The sequence below is a fragment of the Zosterops lateralis genome (genome assembly GCF_965231275.1).
Source record: "Zosterops lateralis genome assembly, chromosome: 2".
Lineage (NCBI taxonomy): Eukaryota > Metazoa > Chordata > Aves > Passeriformes > Zosteropidae > Zosterops > Zosterops lateralis.
The window spans coordinates 90,982,157-91,000,180 of NC_139763.1; the positions used below are offsets into that span (position 1 = coordinate 90,982,157).

At 46.8% G+C, this 18,024-nt stretch overlaps 2 protein-coding genes across 6 annotated transcripts in view; one reads left to right on the plus strand and one right to left on the minus strand.

The window, feature by feature from the left end:
• USF3 (upstream transcription factor family member 3) overlaps positions 1 to 13,686 on the plus strand; it is a gene marked incomplete at its 5' end in the record, with an annotated part of 33,589 nt that extends 19,903 nt beyond the window's left edge. For all 5 annotated transcript variants that reach the window (XM_083855294.1, XM_083855296.1, XM_083855297.1 and 2 more), the window contains one exon: positions 427 to 13,686. In XM_083855294.1, the coding sequence (XP_083711420.1) occupies positions 427 to 6,896 (6,470 nt within the window). In that variant the 3' untranslated portion in view covers positions 6,897 to 13,686. The remainder of the gene's footprint in view (positions 1 to 426) is intronic.
• The window catches only part of SIDT1 (SID1 transmembrane family member 1), a 42,963-nt gene continuing 38,622 nt past the window's right edge, over positions 13,684 to 18,024 (minus strand). Inside the window, exon 25 of the mRNA XM_083855299.1 lies at positions 13,684 to 18,003. Within this exon, the coding sequence (XP_083711425.1) occupies positions 17,941 to 18,003 (63 nt within the window). The 3' untranslated portion in view covers positions 13,684 to 17,940. The remainder of the gene's footprint in view (positions 18,004 to 18,024) is intronic.

Genomic DNA, 18,024 nt, shown 5'->3' on the forward strand with positions numbered 1-18,024 from the left:
ATGAAACTTAATTCTTCTGGAAAGCTGTAAGATTATCAATTAAAACAGTTTTGGTGTTTGCAAAAGAGCAGGAAAAATAAAAAGATTAATGTGCTTTCCTTCCAGAATGAAAAAATTTAGATTAATTCAGTTTCATCTGAGTTAGTCCTAATGTTTTTTCTGAAGTAATTTGATATATCCTGCTGTTGGTAATGGAATAGTCTGTGAAATTCATTCACTTTCCCATTCAGTAGAGAGACTTACCAGGATAAGAGCACAAAGGTTGTGCTAACCATTTGAAAAGAACATACATTATTAACAATTTATTCAATTTATTTCTACAAATTATTTCATTATTACACAGTGTTTACTCTCTAGATCATGTGGTAACATTATTTCATTATTTGCTCTGGTGCTGATGTAATGGAGTGCTCTCCCTTTTTGTAGCTGAAGAGATAAAAAAACTCCGGAAACAGTTGGATGAACTGCAAAAGGAAAATGGGAGATACATCGAGCTACTGAAAGCAAATGATATTTGCTTGTATGATGACCCTACAATCCACTGGAAAGGAAACCTCAAAAATGCCAAGGTCTCAGTTGTTATTCCCAGTGATCAGGTTCAAAAGAACATCATTGTCTATTCAAATGGGACTCAACCCAATGGAAATAACCAGGGAGCATCTGTGCAGGGAATAACATTTAATGTTGGTCATAATTTGCAAAAGCAAACAGCCAATGTTGTGCCAGTTCAGAGAACTTGTAACCTAGTGACTCCTGTGACAATTGCTGGTATTTATCCCACAGAAAATAAGCCATGGTCACAACCTACAGTTTCTCCACTGGCATCTGCTCAGACAGCTCCAGCAGGGAATGTTCTTGAGCTCTCCACCCCAGAGAATGAGCGAGGTGTGCCCACCACTGCTCCTCCCAGCTCACAGAGCACACCTCGACCTGCAGCAGAACAGGAACTACAGTGTTCTTCAAGTAATCCACCACAGAATGAGCAAAATCCCCTCAAAAGTAAAAATGATGAGGAAGGCACTAAATCAACAAAGAAAACACTCCCACAAGGAACCAGCCTTCCTTCCAGTGCCTCCGTGGAAGCCTCCCAAGTTCAACAGGGGAATGCAACTTGCTCAAACACACACAATTCCAGGAGTGACCCCCAGGAGAGCTGTGCCATTTCAACCACGGACACAGCTTGTGTGCCTACTGTGCGACTGTCTACTGCAGAGAGCTGCTCTTCTGCAAATGTCCTCAAAAGTACGGACGTGGTCAGCAGTGCTGGGACACCCGTGACGTCTGCAGCAGAAGGAGTTAAGGCTGTGACAGCAATAAGCACTCTGGCTACCAGTCCTCTGGAGAACTGCTGGTCTTTTTCAGGCTCTTCAGGTGTTGGCACTTCAGACTTGAAAAACATGAGTAGCCTTACCCGGATGCCTTCAGCTGGGAACACACAGACCACGTGGACGACTTTGCAGCTGGCAGGAAACACTGTTCAGCCGCTGAGCCAGACGCCATCTGGGATCATGACTGCCCTCCTCAACGAGCCAGTCAATGGTGCTGGCACTGTGTCTTCTGCCCACAGCAGGCCTTTGACTACAAGTATCAGTTTGCATGCTTCTCTGCCTGGGGATGGCCAGGCAGCTGAACAGATTGTAGTTACCTTGCCCTCGTGCCCACCCGTACCTATACAGCCTTTAATCAGCCAGCCACAGGTTAAAGCTCAGGCTGCAGGAAATATCCTTCCATTAAACTCAGCTATGCAGGTGATTCAGATGGCTCAGCCAGTTGCCTCAGCTGTGACAGGAGCAGCAGCTAACCAGAATGTCATCATTCTCCAGCCTCCAAACCCTGCTCCGTGCCCACCCATTGTGAGAGCAGAAGTTCCCAGCCAAAATGTTAGTCAGCAAATTGTAATTATACAAGCTGCAAATCAGAATCCTCTTCCCCTCCTCTCTGCTCAGCCTTCTGCTTCTGTAAGAGTTCCTGTGAATGGGCCGACTGCAGTTGCCAACTCCAGTGGCTCCATGCAAAATGCCTCTCTTCCACAGACTTTTGGAGGGAAACACCTTGTCCATATATTACCAAGGCCATCTTCTTTGCCATCTTCTAGCTCTACACAGACATTTTCAGTGACAATGTCCAGTCAACAGCACCCTCAGACTATCTCATTAAATGGGCAGCTTTTTGCATTGCAGCCTGTGATGTCTTCATCTGGAGCTTCAAACCAAGCCCCTATGCAAATTATTCAGCCCACCACCAGCGAAGATCCAAATACCAACGTTGCCCTCAATACATTTGGTGCTTTAGCTAACCTCAATCAAAGCATATCGCAAATGGCTGGACAGAGCTGCTTGCACTTGTCTCTCAGCCACCCCACCAATCCTGCAACTGTCAATAACCAGATTGCCACAGTCAACTGTGTGTCATTGCCAACTTCTGTGGCATCTTCAGTGCCTGCAGAGGTTTCGGTATTAACCACTGCATCTAATTCCATAAACGCTTCCCCGCAAAAAGCAGCTGCTGGCTTACCCTCCAGTGCAAAGTCAAAAAGGACAAACAAAAAGCCAAGCACAAAGAAACATCAAGCAGTCAATAATAAAGTGTCCTGCCCAGCAGTTCCTTCCAAAGATGCAGGGAAGGTGGACTGTGCTCCTGTGGAAAAGGTGGCAAAGCCTTCAAATGGTGAAGGGCCACCGGAAAACGCCCCGGCAGTGCCACAGGCTGTAACCACATCGCAGGCGGGCGGCGCGGCTGCACTGAGTGCTGTCAGCATTTCTGACTCTCCTTCCAAAGAGGCTGTGAGCTCTGAGCAGGCAGTGAAAACCCCCTCTGCTGCAGAGCCCAGCTCGGCAGAGGCTCCTGCTTCCTCACCTCTGGAGTCTGCAGTGTCAGAGCAGCTGCTGCTCCCTCCAGCACCGGCCAAAGATGCTGCCCCTCGCCAGCAGGCCCAGGGATCTCAGAGCCACCCACCAACTGCCTCTGTCTTGTCAGAGTCTCCCAAACCCTGCAAACCCCCTGACACCTTAACATCCTCTCGTAAAGAAGCACAGGTGACACATTTGCAGGTTGCAAAGGGGACCTCAGCAGTACAGAGCAACACAGCAGGTCATACTTCCAAGGCAACAATGATTTCGGAGTCCTGCAACGTCACGCAGGATTCCTCAGTGGTAATGCAAGGTGCAGACTTGTTAGAAGGACAGGGTCTAACCAAAATGCTGTCTGATCTCACAAAAGAAAGAACAGCCGTGGAAAAACCCTCTTCATTTACTGTTCAGGGGGAGCATTCTAATTTTCCTATGGAAAACTCTAAATCAGCAGAATCAAATGTTGATTTGCCTGAGAAGCAGGAACTCTTGCTGATGAACACGGAAAGTGACGCTCTCTCCCAGCCTCACTCCTGCATCTCTGATCAGGAAGTAGTCAGTGCTTCCCTTATCACTAGCAGGCAGGCAGACTCCCCCATGTCAACCAGCTCTGGCAGCAGTCGAGGCTTCTCAGTTGCGTCTATGTTGCCAGATACCACCAGAGAAGACATCACAAGCAGCACCTCAACCAGTACCTGTAACAGCTGCACATTTTCAGAACAGACTGACATTGTAGCTCTTGCAGCAAGAGCTATTTTTGACCAGGAAAGCCTTGAGAAAGGTGGAGGGGGAATACAGGTTAACACGAGGGATGCAATCTCTAAGTCTGAGGTTGCACCTTTGGAGAGAGAGCAACAGCCTTTTAAACCTCAGTCAGTGAAAGAAAACAACACAGGGCCGCTGGAAGCACCACTGAACAAATTCAGTGCTCGTGAAACAGTACAGACAAATGTCGACAGGCAGGTTGAGAAGCCAAGCTGCTCTGTAGGAGGTGTGGAAACATCAAACACTCCTTTGCAGATTTCCACTTCCCAGACACCCAGCATAACCAGTCTAAGTGTGAATAATCTGATACACCAGAGCCGCATTGTCCATCCCCTGGTGAGTTGCTCGGGTTTATCCCAGTCTTCAGAGCCTGCAAGTGTCCCTGCAACTGTGAGCCTCTCCCTTCCATCCAGCACGTACATCAGTCCATCTCCAGGACCTGCTCTGATGAGTGAATTTGCTCAGGAACAACTGAATGCAATCAGGGCAAGCACCATGCAGGCTCCCCAGCTGCAGGAATCACACTTAAAACAGCAAAACCATGAAGGTCGCAAAGACTCTGCCAAGAGGGCCGTTCAGGATGACCTTCTGCTTTCCACAGCAAAGAGGCAAAAGCAGTGCCAGACAGCACCCATAAGGCTTGAGGGGATGGCGCTGATGAACCGACCTCCAGAGGGTATTGCTGATCAAACACAGATGCTGGTTAGTCAGATTCCTCCTAATTCAGCCAATCCAGTGGCACCAGTGAGCAATCAAGGGCACGCTGATGGCCTCAGTAGGTTATTCCCACCCAACAGCAATTTCATAACACCGGCTTTGAGACAAACTGAAGTTCAGTGTGGTTCTCAGCCACCGCTCTCAGAGCAGCCGGGCCAGGGAGGGCAGCACTTGCAGCCAATTCAACATGTCCCTGCCCAAGGCATCTCTCACCTTCACAGTAATCACCCGTACTTGAAGCAGCAGCAGGCTGGGCAGTTGAGAGAGAGGCACCACTTGTACCAGCTGCAGCACCACGTCACTCATGGGGAAAACTCAGTCCACTCTCAACCCCACAGTGTTCACCAACAGCGAACGATACAGCAGGAGGTGCAGATGCAAAAGAAACGAAATCTCATCCAGGGAACACAAGCCACACAGCTTTCTCTACAGCAAAAACACCATGGAAGTGATCAAACACGGCAAAAAGGTGGTCAGCCTCATCCTCACCACCAACAAATGCAGCAGCAGATGCAGCAGCACTTTGGAGCTTCCCAGCCTGAAAAGAACTGTGAAAATCCTGCAACAAGCAGAAACCACCATAACCACCCTCAGAGCCATATCAATCAGGATATTATGCATCAACAGCAACAGGATGTTGGCAGCAGACAGCAAGGTTCCACTTCAGAACACGTGTCAGGGCACAATCAGATGCAAAGACTTATGACCTCAAGGGGCTTAGAGCAGCAAATGGTGTCCCAGGCCAGTATCGTAACCAGACCGTCAGATATGACCTGCACCCCTCACAGGCAGGAAAGAAACAGAGTTTCCAGCTACTCTGCTGAGGCTCTCATTGGGAAGACACCCTCTAATTCGGAGCAGAGAATAGGGCTATCTCTTCAAGGCCCTAGGGTTTCTGACCAGCTTGAAATGAGAAGTTATCTTGATGTTTCTAGAAGTAAAGGGTTGGCGATTCATAATATGCAGGCCCGCTTGTCGGTCGACCACACAGTTGGCTCAGATGTGCAGCGTCTTTCTGATTGCCAAACATTTAAGCCCTCTGGACCCAATCAACAACCAACAGGCAATTTTGATGTGCAGGCTTCAAGAAATAGTGAAATTGGCAATTCTGTGTCATCCCTCCGGGGCATGCAGTCACAAGCGTTCCGAATCGGTCAGAATGCTGCGCCGTCCATAGAGAGGCAGAAGAGACTGCCCTACCAGCCATTACAGGGTATTCCAACAGGGAATACCCTGCCATCAAGGGAAAATGAAAACACATGCCACCAAAGTTTCATGCAGAGTTTGCTCGCCCCTCACCTTGGAGATCAAGTCAGTGGAAGCCAAAGATCAATCCCAGAACATCAAAGGAACACGCAGTGCGGTGCCTCCTCCACAATCGAGTACAACTGTCCCCCAGCACGCGAGAGCGTCCACATCCGAAGGGATGGTGATGGCCAGAGCAGGGAAAGCTGTGACATGTCCATTGGAGCAATTAACACAAGGAACACTTCATTGACTATTCCTTTTTCGAGTTCTTCTTCCTCAGGAGACATTCAGGGTCGCAATACAAGCCCAAACATCTCTGTGCAGAAGTCCAACCCCATGAGGATGACGGACAGTCATGGAACTAAGAACCATATGAATACACCCGTTTCCAGCAATATGCATGGAGTTGTGAGGCCAACTCACCCTCACCCCGCAGTTTCTCATGGAAATGGCGAGCAAGGGCAGCCTTCTGTTCGTCAACCAAATTCTTCGGTCACTCAGCGCTCAAGGCATCCTCTGCAAGACAATGGAGGTTCTAAAATACGTCAGCCCGAAAGGAATCGATCGGGAAATCAGAGACATGGAAATGTCTTTGACCCCAGTCTTCCCCATCTTCCTCTGTCCACCAGTGGCAGCATGATCCTTGGGCGCCAACAGTCCACGATAGAAAAAAGAGGAAGCATTGTCCGATTTATGTCTGATGGCCCTCAAGTGTCCAACGATAATGCGGCCCCTGACCAACACACTCTCTCGCAGAATTTTGGATTCCCTTTCATTCCGGAAGGTGGCATGAATCCACCGATAAACGCTAATGCTTCTTTCATCCCACCGGTCACTCAGCCTAGTGCCACTCGGACACCAGCTCTAATCCCAGTTGATCCTCAGAATACACTGCCATCCTTCTATCCACCTTACTCTCCTGCCCACCCTACCCTCTCCAATGACATTTCTATCCCTTACTTTCCCAATCAGATGTTTCCGAACCCAAGCACGGAGAAGCCGAGCGGTGGAGGTTTAAACAATCGATTTGGATCCATTTTGTCTCCTCCCAGGCCTGTTGGTTTTGCTCAGCCAAGTTTTCCTTTGCTTCCAGATATGCCACCAATGCACATGACCAACACATCTCACTTATCCAATTTTAATTTAACTTCTTTGTTTCCAGAAATAGCCACAGCTCTTCCTCCAGATGGCTCAGCGATGTCGCCTTTGCTTTCCATTGCAAACACATCTGCCGCAGATTCTTCCAAGCAGCCCTCAAACCGCCCTGCCCACAATATAAGCCATATTTTAGGTCATGACTGCAGCTCAGCTGTATGAAAACTGGCAGACTGACTTCTGGTCTGATCTGATCTGTTGTTTATATATTTAAGAAGAAGGAAATGGATCTTAGTGGCACCCCTGGAGAGACCATTTATAGCATCACTGTTTATTTGCCTAAATGTATGTATATGGTACTTTCCATATTTAAATGTAAGTCATATTTCCACCCACCTTACTAACTCTAAAGCACCAGTGCCTATAGCAATGCTTACTTACTAGGAAAATGGTAAGGATGCAACATTGAGAGCTGTGCAAATATTGGTTGTTGATTTTCCAACAATCAAGTTTGATGTCCCATTGTCCCAAGGTAAGGGCTGCCCTCAGTTACCCATGGAGTGAGAGCATCTGTATGGGAGATAGGAAACAAGTGCTACAGGTGTTGGTTTGTTCCTGATCTGTTTACCTGAAACTGCATAGGAGCTTGGAATGGTTTGGGTTTCTCTTTTTCCTTTGTAAAATATCTTCAGGAGCTTCAACACAAGTCAAGTCTGTGTTAACCCAGTGCTAATTGGAAAAGGCATTTTTTGTACAGCTTCGGTCTGTCTCAAGCTTGCCACATACATTTGACTAAGGCTGACTTTACCTGGTGAAAATTGCTGTGTGCTCCCATGGTCAGCAGTTAAAAATACTGTTTTAGAAAATTTAGATCTCCTTAACCCATGACTTTCTGTTTCTTAGAATCTTCTTTGGATCTGTTTCAACAGTGGCTTCAGTTACTGCTGAACTCAGTCAATGTTTCAGTGTAGCTCATGACTCTTAGTGCAGTCAGCAGAGACAGCAGATGTGTTTGTTGCCATGTCATTGTTGATTGCTGCAAGTTACCTCAGGGTGGGTTTTGTACCTTGTTTAGCACCTTCTTTATGTCTTTTTTTTTTTCCCTCTCTACTTACCTTTGGCCCATGCTCTAACACCAGCTTTCTGCTTTCTGTGAGTGGCAGCCCTTTGTTGTACCAGGCAGCACATGGGAGAGGACTGAGCCTGTTGCATCCCACAAAATGAATGGAGATTTCTGGGGGCACAGTTTTTACTTGATATTGCTGATAGGATTGAGCCTGAGTTAATATCAGTACTCTGCACTTGAATGCACCTTTTAATCTAAACCTGTGTGATTGTGGCTGAAGGAGGAACATGGATGGGTTGAGGGTGAAACACACAGGAAGACATTGGGATTTGAGGAAGGATGATGTGTTTGTAGATGCATGAGAGATGGAGTGAATGTGTGTGTGCTGGCTGAGTCTCCAGTACTTTCACAAATTTTGGTCCTAATTCTTTTAAAGGAAAGGGAAGAATTAGGTCAATTTTATTTATTTAATGTCTCTGCAGTGTGCTTTTTCTTCTAACATGGCAGAAATACTTGTCTTTTATGTGTTTGGAAGTACCATTCTGGGTTTAATTCTTCAAACAACATAACTTTAGGTTCCCAGGGGTGCAGTCATCCTGTGCTTGTGTGTTGCTCACCAGTGCATCATCTTGTTGTTCCTGGGACCTGTCAGAAGCTCCTGGTGAGGACATGGGCAGGAGCAGGCTCCCTGGGATTTTTTGTTTTGTTTCTTTTTCTTTGAAAGGGGGAAAGGAAGATATTCCTCCATGTTCAAAAACAGGACCCACACAGAGGGACCTAGAACAGTTTTCCACAACTTGACTGCCCAGACTTTGGTTTTACTAAGCCCTATCAGTGTAAAACTGATCCAGGAAAGTAAGGAGGCTTTAACATGAAAAATAATCGGGCTGTGTCTGTTGTTTGTCCTCACAATGTCTTTTCTCTTGTAACCTGCAGTCTGGTGTTTTCCTGCAGGTGAAGTAAAACAGTTCTGATCCTGGTTGGAAATCACAGAATGAACTAGGTTGGAAAAAACCTTTGAGATCATCAAGTCCACCCTATGACCTAACCTAACACTTCCTCATCAATTAAACCATGGCGCTGAGTGCCACATCCAGTCTTTTTTTAAGCATGTCCACGGATGGTGACTCCACCACCTCCCTGGGCAGACAGTTTCATTGCCCCGTCAATCTTTCAGTGAATATTTTTTTTCTGATGTCTAACCTGAACTTCCCCTGGCACAGCTTAAGTCTGTGTCTCTCATTCTGTCAGTTGCTGCCTGGAGAAAGAGACCAAACCCCACCTGGCTACAGCCCCCTTTCAAGAAGTTGTAGAGAGTCATAAGGTTACTTTTGAGTCTCCTTTTCTCCAGGCTAAACAACCCCAGCTCCCTCAGTCGTTCCTCACAGGGTTTGTGTTCCAAGACCCTCACCAGCCTTGTTGCTTCCTCTGGACACGCTCAAGCATCTCAATGTCCTTCCTAAACTGAGGGCCCAGAACTGGACACAGCACTCAAGGTGTGGCCTCACCAGTGCCCAGGACAGAGGAAGAATGACCTCCCTGCTCCTGCTGGCCACACCACTCCAGACACAGGCCAGGATGCCATTGGCCTTCTTGGCCACCAGGGCACACTGCTGGCTCATGTTCAATCAGCTGTCAGGTCAGCCCAGGTCCCTTTCTGCCTGGAATCATGATTTAATTCAGGTATAGCTTATCTTAAGACACTAAATCTAAGTGGTGCATCAGTTCTCTGTTTCTTCTAAGCAATTGAGTATTTCAGTTCACAGCAAGGCAGTTTCTCTCTGCCACAGAGCAGTCACCACATGCAGGGGTCAGGAATGAGTCAGTTCTCAGCCTCAAACCAACTAAGCCAACTGCAGGACTGGGTGTGCCCTGGTGGGACTGTTGACCAAAGGGGTGTCTGTAGTGCAGTAGGTCTCAAAGGGTCTGCCTCAGGTGGTGAGGTGAGTTCCACAACAGTGACTGTTCCATGGGTTCTGGATGGTAAGGATGGGGATTGAAGCAGCAGCTACTCTGTGCATTCCACACTTGTCTGGTCTTTGAGGAGGGAAGCAAATGCCCCCACTCTTGCTCTCTTTAAATGAGATTGTGTGTGCAGCAATGGGGTTGGCTTTCAAGACAAGCTAGTGAAAAAATACGCCCTGGCTTCTGGGACTTTATATAAGGATACTAATCCTGCTCATCATTCCAGACATTCACAGAAAACCATATCAGTTTCCTCTGCTGGGAAAATGACACTACTTTATGATGTTTATGAAAACTGGAGAGAGCTTATAAACTTAACACTATTTGGAATGCTTGAATATCCACAGATCCACTTGGCCAGATAGGATTAATCTCAGAGTACTGGAGGAGCAAGCAGGACTCCACTCGATCATCTACAGAAGACCTGGGAGTGTGGACAGGTCCCTGCTGACAGGAATGTAGCCAGTGTTGTTCCAATCTACAGAAAGGGCACAAGGGAAGAACACAGGGAACTACAGACTGTGAGAGTCTAGGTTCCTGGAAAAACTGTATACTGAATATTATACTGGGTACTGTTGAAATGAGTTTAAGGAATAATGCAGCCATCAGACGCAGGCAACATGGGTTCACAAAGTTAAAGTCCTGTAATTTTATACTCTTCTGTGATAAGGTCACCCACCCAGTGGGTGAAGGGAGGGCAGTGGATGTAATTTTTCTGCATTTCAGTAATGCATTGGATACTGTCCCTCATAGCATCCATCTGGACAAGCTGTTGAGCTGTGGGATTAATAAGTTCATGGTGTTTTAGGTGAAGAATTGGCTGAAGGGCAGAGCTCAAAGGATTTAGAGTGAATGGGGCTACATCTGGGTGGCACCTGGTCACCAGCAGTGTTGCTTGGGGCTCAGTTCCAGGGCCAGTACAGGAGTTGAACACGCCATTGGCAAGTTTGCTGATGGTACCAAACTTGGAGGTGCAGTTGACAGATGCTTTGGAGAGGGATCTGGATAGACAGTCAACCTCCTTGCTCTCTGCAACTCCCTAACAGGGGAAATGCAGAAGGAGGTGCGCTGATCTCTGCTCACTGGAATCCACTGACAGGACACATGGGAATGGCTCAAAGGGGCACTTAGGGAGCTTCAGATTGGACATTAGGAAACATTTCTTTACCAGGAGAGTGGTCAGACATTGGAGCAGGCTTGCTAGAAATAGAAAGGTGGTTGATGTCTCAAGCATGTTTAAGAGGCATTTGGACAACATGCTCAGTCCTGAAGTGGATGGAGGCACTCCAGGCAGCTGGAGTGGATGATCACTATAGGTCCTTTTCAACTGAAATACCTGTTCTATTTTCTTATTCCTCCATTTTTACTGCTGTTGTCTCAAGGTTAAATGCAGTCCTGAATATTCACGATAGAGTATGTCAGCTGTGATTTTATTTGGGTTTTTTTTATGCTGCACATCATTTTCTGAAGAGGCAGTAACTGTCACATCCTCCCTTTCTGTTCACAAAGACAACCAAAACCAGCTCCTCCTTGCTCACCGGATGCCTGCAGTGCAGGGAATCACAGCACAGGCATTTCAGCCATACAAAGACTGTTGGGATTTTGCAGGAAATGCACAATTTTGCAAGACCTGCACGATTTTGCAGTGTGTGGCTGAAAAGTACTTAGTGTCTGACCCTTGATCTTCTCTGGAGGTTGTATTTTGTTGTGACAGGGCACTTTGTCGTCCTTCTCAGGCCTCTTTCTGAAATCTGACAAGACCAGGATGGAGAAATATAATTTCATTCCCCTCCCTGAACATGGCAATTTCTGTTGAAGCTCTGTGTGAATCTCTTTACATGCTCTAAGTGATGCTAAATGGTCCTGTGGTGTTGGTGTGGGTTCAGGAGATTGCTGTGACAACAAAGGTAGGCAGACTTCTCTGTGAGGGCCTCATATCAACACATTTATCCAAATTCTGATATTTACACTGCTGACTGGCCTCTAGGTAACTTTAATTTAAAAAAATTGGATGGTTTGTAGCCTTTTGGTGTAATTGACTGCCCAAAGATGGGCTTTGAATGTTGAACCTGGCCTGGTCCTCTGGTCTGAGAGCAGCTTGTGGGTTTCAGCTTCTCTCATGTTCATGCTGTTTTGCCTTTAGGAGGAACAGTGAGGGACTGGATATTTCACATCAAAAGGGAGGAAATTAGGTGTTAAATTTCTGTTAGTTTTTGATTATTAAATTGTTGGTGTTTTCCTTGTCACTGTAAACCAATCCCCCCTGCTGTTCCACAGCCACCAGGCTTCTTGCACTTAGTTTTGTAGGTCAGTTGTGGCACTGCCATGTTGGTGTCTCAGTCCTTCCCCAGGGCCTCAGGCTCTGCTCTCAGGAAAAGGAGAAAATGCAACATCTTAGGAGTCCTTCTTTTCTTCAGTTTTCCTTTCCCCTCCCATTGAACCATTGTTGTACTTAGCTGTCAGGTTGATAAGGCTCACCTTACCTTGATCTGTGCTTGGAATGGGCATTTTGAAAAAGGAGCTTCTGCAGATGGAATGATTCTGGTTTACTTGTTATGAAAACCATTTGACAAGCAAATATTTTTTCTTCAGCAAGCATCAACGACATCCATTTTCTTTTTCTCCTGAGGACTACCCGGCAATTAACAGTTCTTTGTGTTTCAAGATATACTTGGAAAAGATTTTGTGGGTTTAGCTGCGGTTTGTTAGCTTGAGAATGGCATTTTCTCTTCCATAATACTTTTTTTGACGGTTACTTACATGGGGTTTTTATTGGCTTTGAAGGAAGGAAAAATTACCCAGTACTGCTTAATTTAGAAAAACCAGCAGTGGAAGGGAAAGGTTGGGCACTAACTGGGGTGGGACTGCCACAGCTGACAGGCATTGCATGGCTGTGGGTTCCAGCTTGGTCTAAATGACTTCAACAAACACTAAATAATATTGGGCTGGATTGCATGTATGTCAGTGTAGTCCATTTTAATCCCTTAAACAGCCTAGGAGAGTAGGAGCAGACAGAGACTAATTAGAAAGCAGGCAATAAAATAGGAATGTGTTAATATTTATATACCTTTTTCTTGAGAGAAAGGATCTCACTTAGGAACAGTTAAAGAAAACAAGAACTGAAGTGATTTGAGCTGGGGGCTGAGCCTTACTGGAATGGGTTTTCCAGCTCATACTTCCAGCTTGTCACTGTGCTGATGCCCCGCTGGGAGAGCACCTCTTGGAAAAAAAAAAAACAAAAACCAAGCGCAGTGCTAGTCCCGAGCCTCTGGAACTTTGCACAGATTTCCTACTGCACTTTAAAGCTGTGCTGCTGCTGCTACTGTGGTTGGTGTCTGTAGTGCTGTTGCAGGAAACAAGTACTGTGGCAGGGCAACTTGCAGAGGGCATGGCTGGAGAAGAGGGGCCATTTAATTATTTCTGGTCTCCTGTTGTCTTTTCACCCTTTCTGAGGTACTTGTGCAGTCCTGGCTCAAGGACTCAGTCAAACTCCTGCTGTTTCTGGATGACTGAGTGTGCTAAGAGCTGTCATCTTTTGCTGCTCCTGTATTAAGTTTCATGCTCCTCACTTTAATAATGATCCGACTTATCCTGGCAAAACAGAGTAGCACTAATCTGTTTATACCAGATCAGTCATTTTTGTTTTGTTTTCTGATACAGTGCTGTAAGTAGATCCATTCTTTGCTATCACCTGACCTGTTACCACATACTGCTGTTCCCTTCTCCCACTGCCATGGTACAGCTTGGATAGTAGACACAGGTTTGTGTAAGAGTGTTTTCAGTCTCCTACTGCTTCTGTAATGTGTAAATTGGAAACCTCAGAGCACCAAGGCTTTATTTATTCCCATTGAGAGAAGGTTACTCTGGGTCCTGACAATACAAATTCATACTCTGCAAGCAAGCCCCGCTTGGTTACACAGACACCAGTTATTATTTGCTGATACCAGTTCTTCTGAGATTTTTTTTTTTAAAGGGGGGGTTTTCTGCCTCACCAGAAGTATCTTTTATGAGAAGGTTTCCAAGTTTGCAATATGTGCTGCTGTTCTGGCAATCACAAGTGTGAAACAACAGAGTTCATGGGGGGTTGCACCCTGTTCCTGCCTGCTCACTGTGAGAAGGGAAGCAAGTATGGATTTTGCCACAGGAGATTAGTCAAAGATGCTGTTGCCCTCCACAATGTAAATTATTTATATTCAGGCCAGAGTATTCTGCTGTGCTTCTGTTTTATACAGCTGTAAATGACTTGGATACAGTCCCAGTGGAAAGTCCTTACTATTTTGTAATGGAAAATAGGAACTCTGCAGTAGAAATCTATAATGAATGAACAGGAACATCATCTTCCAATTGTAAATAAGATCTTGCTCTGTTTATTTTGACATCTTTTTACAAATGTGTTGCATTCAGGTGTAAATATCCCAAACCATGATCTTGTTCAGAGTTCTGAGATTTCTATTGTTAAATGTAATACTTTGTTTAATAGTTGTAATAATTATTTGTATAGATATGAACATGATAGTATTTTATTAAAAAAAGGAGAAAAACACTCTGACGATTGTGTTCTTGTTGGTACAGCTTCTTTCCCCACAGAAAGCTATGCCATTCACTCTTAAGTAGAGGTAAAAATAAAAGCTTTGCACTCAGTGTTTCCCACTGATGGACATTCTCTGCTTATACCAGAGTAATGCACCGTATTAGTTGGAAATATAAAACTATGTAATTCAAAAGAAATAATACTGATTGTGTAGTATCTAAAAATTTCATGGCAGGTGCTGTCTCTGCCCCAGTGACAGTGATCACTGTTGAGATACAACTTCATTTTTTAAAATGCTTCTCTCTCATCACAGTCCCCTGGTGTTGGTTTGGAAGTGGTCTAAGACAGTTGTTTTGTCACAGTTTGAAGCTAAGCAATGTGGTTTGGATGAGAGTATAGAGACCCTGCAAGGTAAGTAAAGGCTTTTTTGGGAAATTGCATGATACTGAAGTTGACAGAATTACTAAGAAACAATTCTTCTCGGGAGCTTCAGAAAACGTGGTTTGTAAACCTTAAAATTCTTGTAAGCATGGAAGTTGCCTTTAGGGAAGGTCTTAATTTAAAAAAAGGCTGAAGTTTAGTATTAAGACAGAGGGGCTTCTGTTCCTTCAGTGACAGCCTGTGTACAGTTCAGTCACAGCAGAAGGGAGGGGAAACAGGACACTACTGCCTTCCTCTTTCACATTGCAGTGCATTGCCCCTGCCTTGGCCCTTCTGCCAGTCCAGAGGCTCGAGGGGGAGCTGTAACAGCTCGCATGACTCTGGTAGTTTTCCTTACCTCTGAGGGGATATTGGTATTGTACAGAAGCTGTTTCCTTCTCCTTTCAGTTGTACTGGGCAGAACAACTTTACCTACATTTCCTGAGAAAACAGGGACTATACAGAATGTAAGGAGGAAGTTTTACATGAGAATGGTAAACACTAGAACAGATTGTCCAGAGAGGTGGTGGATGCACCATCTTTAGAAAGGCCTGGTTGGATGGGGGTTTGAGCAACTTGTTCTGGTAGGAGGTGTCCCTGCGTGTGGCACTGTTTGTTTCCCTTTCAGGAGTTGTGACAGCAGCTTATCCCAAGCATGGGCACAGCAGGGGGAAGCAGGGACTCCACTACCAGCCCGTGGGCAGCAGAAAGGCCCCCTCACCTCCCAACACAATTCCATGGTGCTGCTCTGCTGTTACCCCTACACATCACCCTCTGTGAGCAGAGAAAGGAAACACCACCACAACCCCTGCAAATCAGGGCATGACAGTCCCCAGCAAGCTGCTCTTCCTGCCCCAGGGCAGGGGCCTGGAGAAGGACAGCAGCACTCAAGACAAGCTGCATATCTGGGGCAAGGACTGCAGAGCCAAGCGTGCCTGGGACAGCTGGGAGCACAGAGTGCCCAGCCAGATCCCCAGCAGCCACAGCCATGGAGGGGTCAGGCAGCCACTAGGTGGGAGAGCTGAAGCACAAACCAGAGCCCAGCAGGCAGGGCAAGGCTAAGAGGAAATTTTAAAAATTGATGCAGCAAGCTGGAAGCACAGAAGCAGCAGGGAGATGATTCCAACCCTTCCTCCCATTTCTTAGGCTTGAGGTGCCTTTCCTTGTATTTAATTGAATTCTCTCATGGTTTTCTGTTTGTTCTGTGCTGTTCTCCAGCCTCCCTCTCCCTCCCTGCTACCACCTTACCATTCCATACTGTGCTCATCTCTGCTCAGCCCAGCAAGCCCATATGCTGTTCTACCTCCTACACTGAGCCTTCCAACTGGTGTTCAGCATTATTTTTTCCTCACTTTTCAATTTAGAGAAGATAACCAGCTTCCTGTCTAGAAATAAACACAAGCTTGGAACAAGGCCTGAGACTACAGATTATGAAAACACAGGGAGAACATACATTATATAAAAATGTGCCCCCAGAACTGGAGAAATTTGGGGGCACAGAGTCCTCCTTCAGTCTGGCACAGCTATCCTGACACTCTCCAGAGCAGCACAGCTCTGCTTGGGAAGATAAAGGCTGCCAGCCTCTTGTGTCATTCCTCCTCCAGCCCTCTCCTTACCCTGCCCAAGGGACTACAAAGACAAACAAGTGTCTGTTCTTTACTCTGTGTAGCCTCACAAAGGCAATTTGGTTTAATAGAACAAGCAGGTCATGCACACCTATGCTCCAGAAATGCCTGTGACAGTCCCAAGGATGACAGCAGCCATGTGACACCACTGGGCACCCCTCTGCCCTGCCTGCTGTCTCTGCTGCTGCTGCTGAGAGCAGGAGCAAGAAGCATTCAGATCAACCTGCAGAGCAGGGAACCAGGAACATCCATTTTATTGATCATCTCGACAAACTCCAACTTAGAAAAAATAAAAACCAGCTGCTGGCAAAACTCTTTAAGGAGATACAGACTCTTGAAGTAAAACATCACCACAGTCACCTGCTTTAGTAGGCAGAAGTGGAATGAAACCTTTGCATCACTGGCTACATTCACATACACCAAGGTAAAAATGCTCAGGCAGACAAGAATAAGGACAGCAGGCCTCAAAGAACAATTTTTAATTGCAAATTAGCAAAACAGGTCCCACTTCAGATGCAAGGCCTGAAATAATTCACACCTTATTCTTGTTTTTTTTTTTAATAACTAAGAAACTGGAACAAATGCAGAAGCCATTAAAAACCTCATTTCAGATTCAGACAAGTTGGAGAAGAAAATTTGGTCCACATCTTCAGCTAAAGAGCTCAACACCAACTGCCCCAAAATCTCCTTCACCCTCCCAGCCCATAAGGTTATGGCTGGCCAAGGTTATCCAAGGCAAGCTCATGAGAGGAGAAAGTCTGAGACTGCTGGAAAACGTCCCTGTTCCACCCTGCCCCTTTGGCAAGGCACACAGCAGGAGCCAAGGGCTGCCACATGAGGCTGTGGCTTTGCTGTGTGGTCTCTCTCAGGGTTACCTGAGGAGAGCACTTGTGGTGCTGTGACAGCAGCAAACTGCCAAGTGCCAGCACCAGAGCTGCCAGGGGAGTGTGGCTGTTCAACAGGAGAGGCTGCAAGAGAGCAAGGTAGGAGGCTCTGAGGCTGGCAGAGCCCTCACATGCAGCTCTAGTTCACCACCTCCCACCAACGCTGCAGCCTTGGTACTGTGGCTCCCCACCAGCTATCGAAGGAGTCTCTCCAACAAAGAGGAAAAATGAAAACACAGTCCCCCCCCTGCCACCTCAGTTTGGAGTCTTTTGCTCCTTTGGCTGCTGCAGTACAGGAACCAAATGCTCTCCCTGTGCTGCTGAAGGGACTCTCAGAGGGCAGCAGACTGCAGGGTGCAGGCATTAGCTCCCTGTGCAGGAAAACTTGCATGGCACTTCTCAAGCCTGCTCACCAGAGAGAGAGTGGAGCACATCAGCAGGAAGGAAGGGAAGCAAAGGTCTCTAACATGCCTCCCTCCTGTTTCCTCCCCCCTCACTGGCTCCAGCACCCACTGCACCCACAAGCCAGAGGGCTGTGCACTGGCCTGGGCCTCTGGATCAAGCCTGCCCCAGAGCATGCGGCGGGAAAGGAGTAACATCGTCTTCCCTCCTGGTCCCACCTCAGCTCCCACAGCGCCCCTTCATGCGGGATCTGGTTCCCCTGCTCCCACTGGGCTGCTGGCCATGGAAGCAGGCTCATTCTCCACAGGCACCAGCGGCCCAGTGCCTTTGGCTGAGCAGGTTGGGACACCTCTATGCCCCTGTCCCCGGGGATTCAGAACACTGGGATCTTGTCCCTGCGCACCGTATCCAGGTCATCATCCAGGGTCAGCAGGACCTGAGGAGGAAAGTGCAAGCC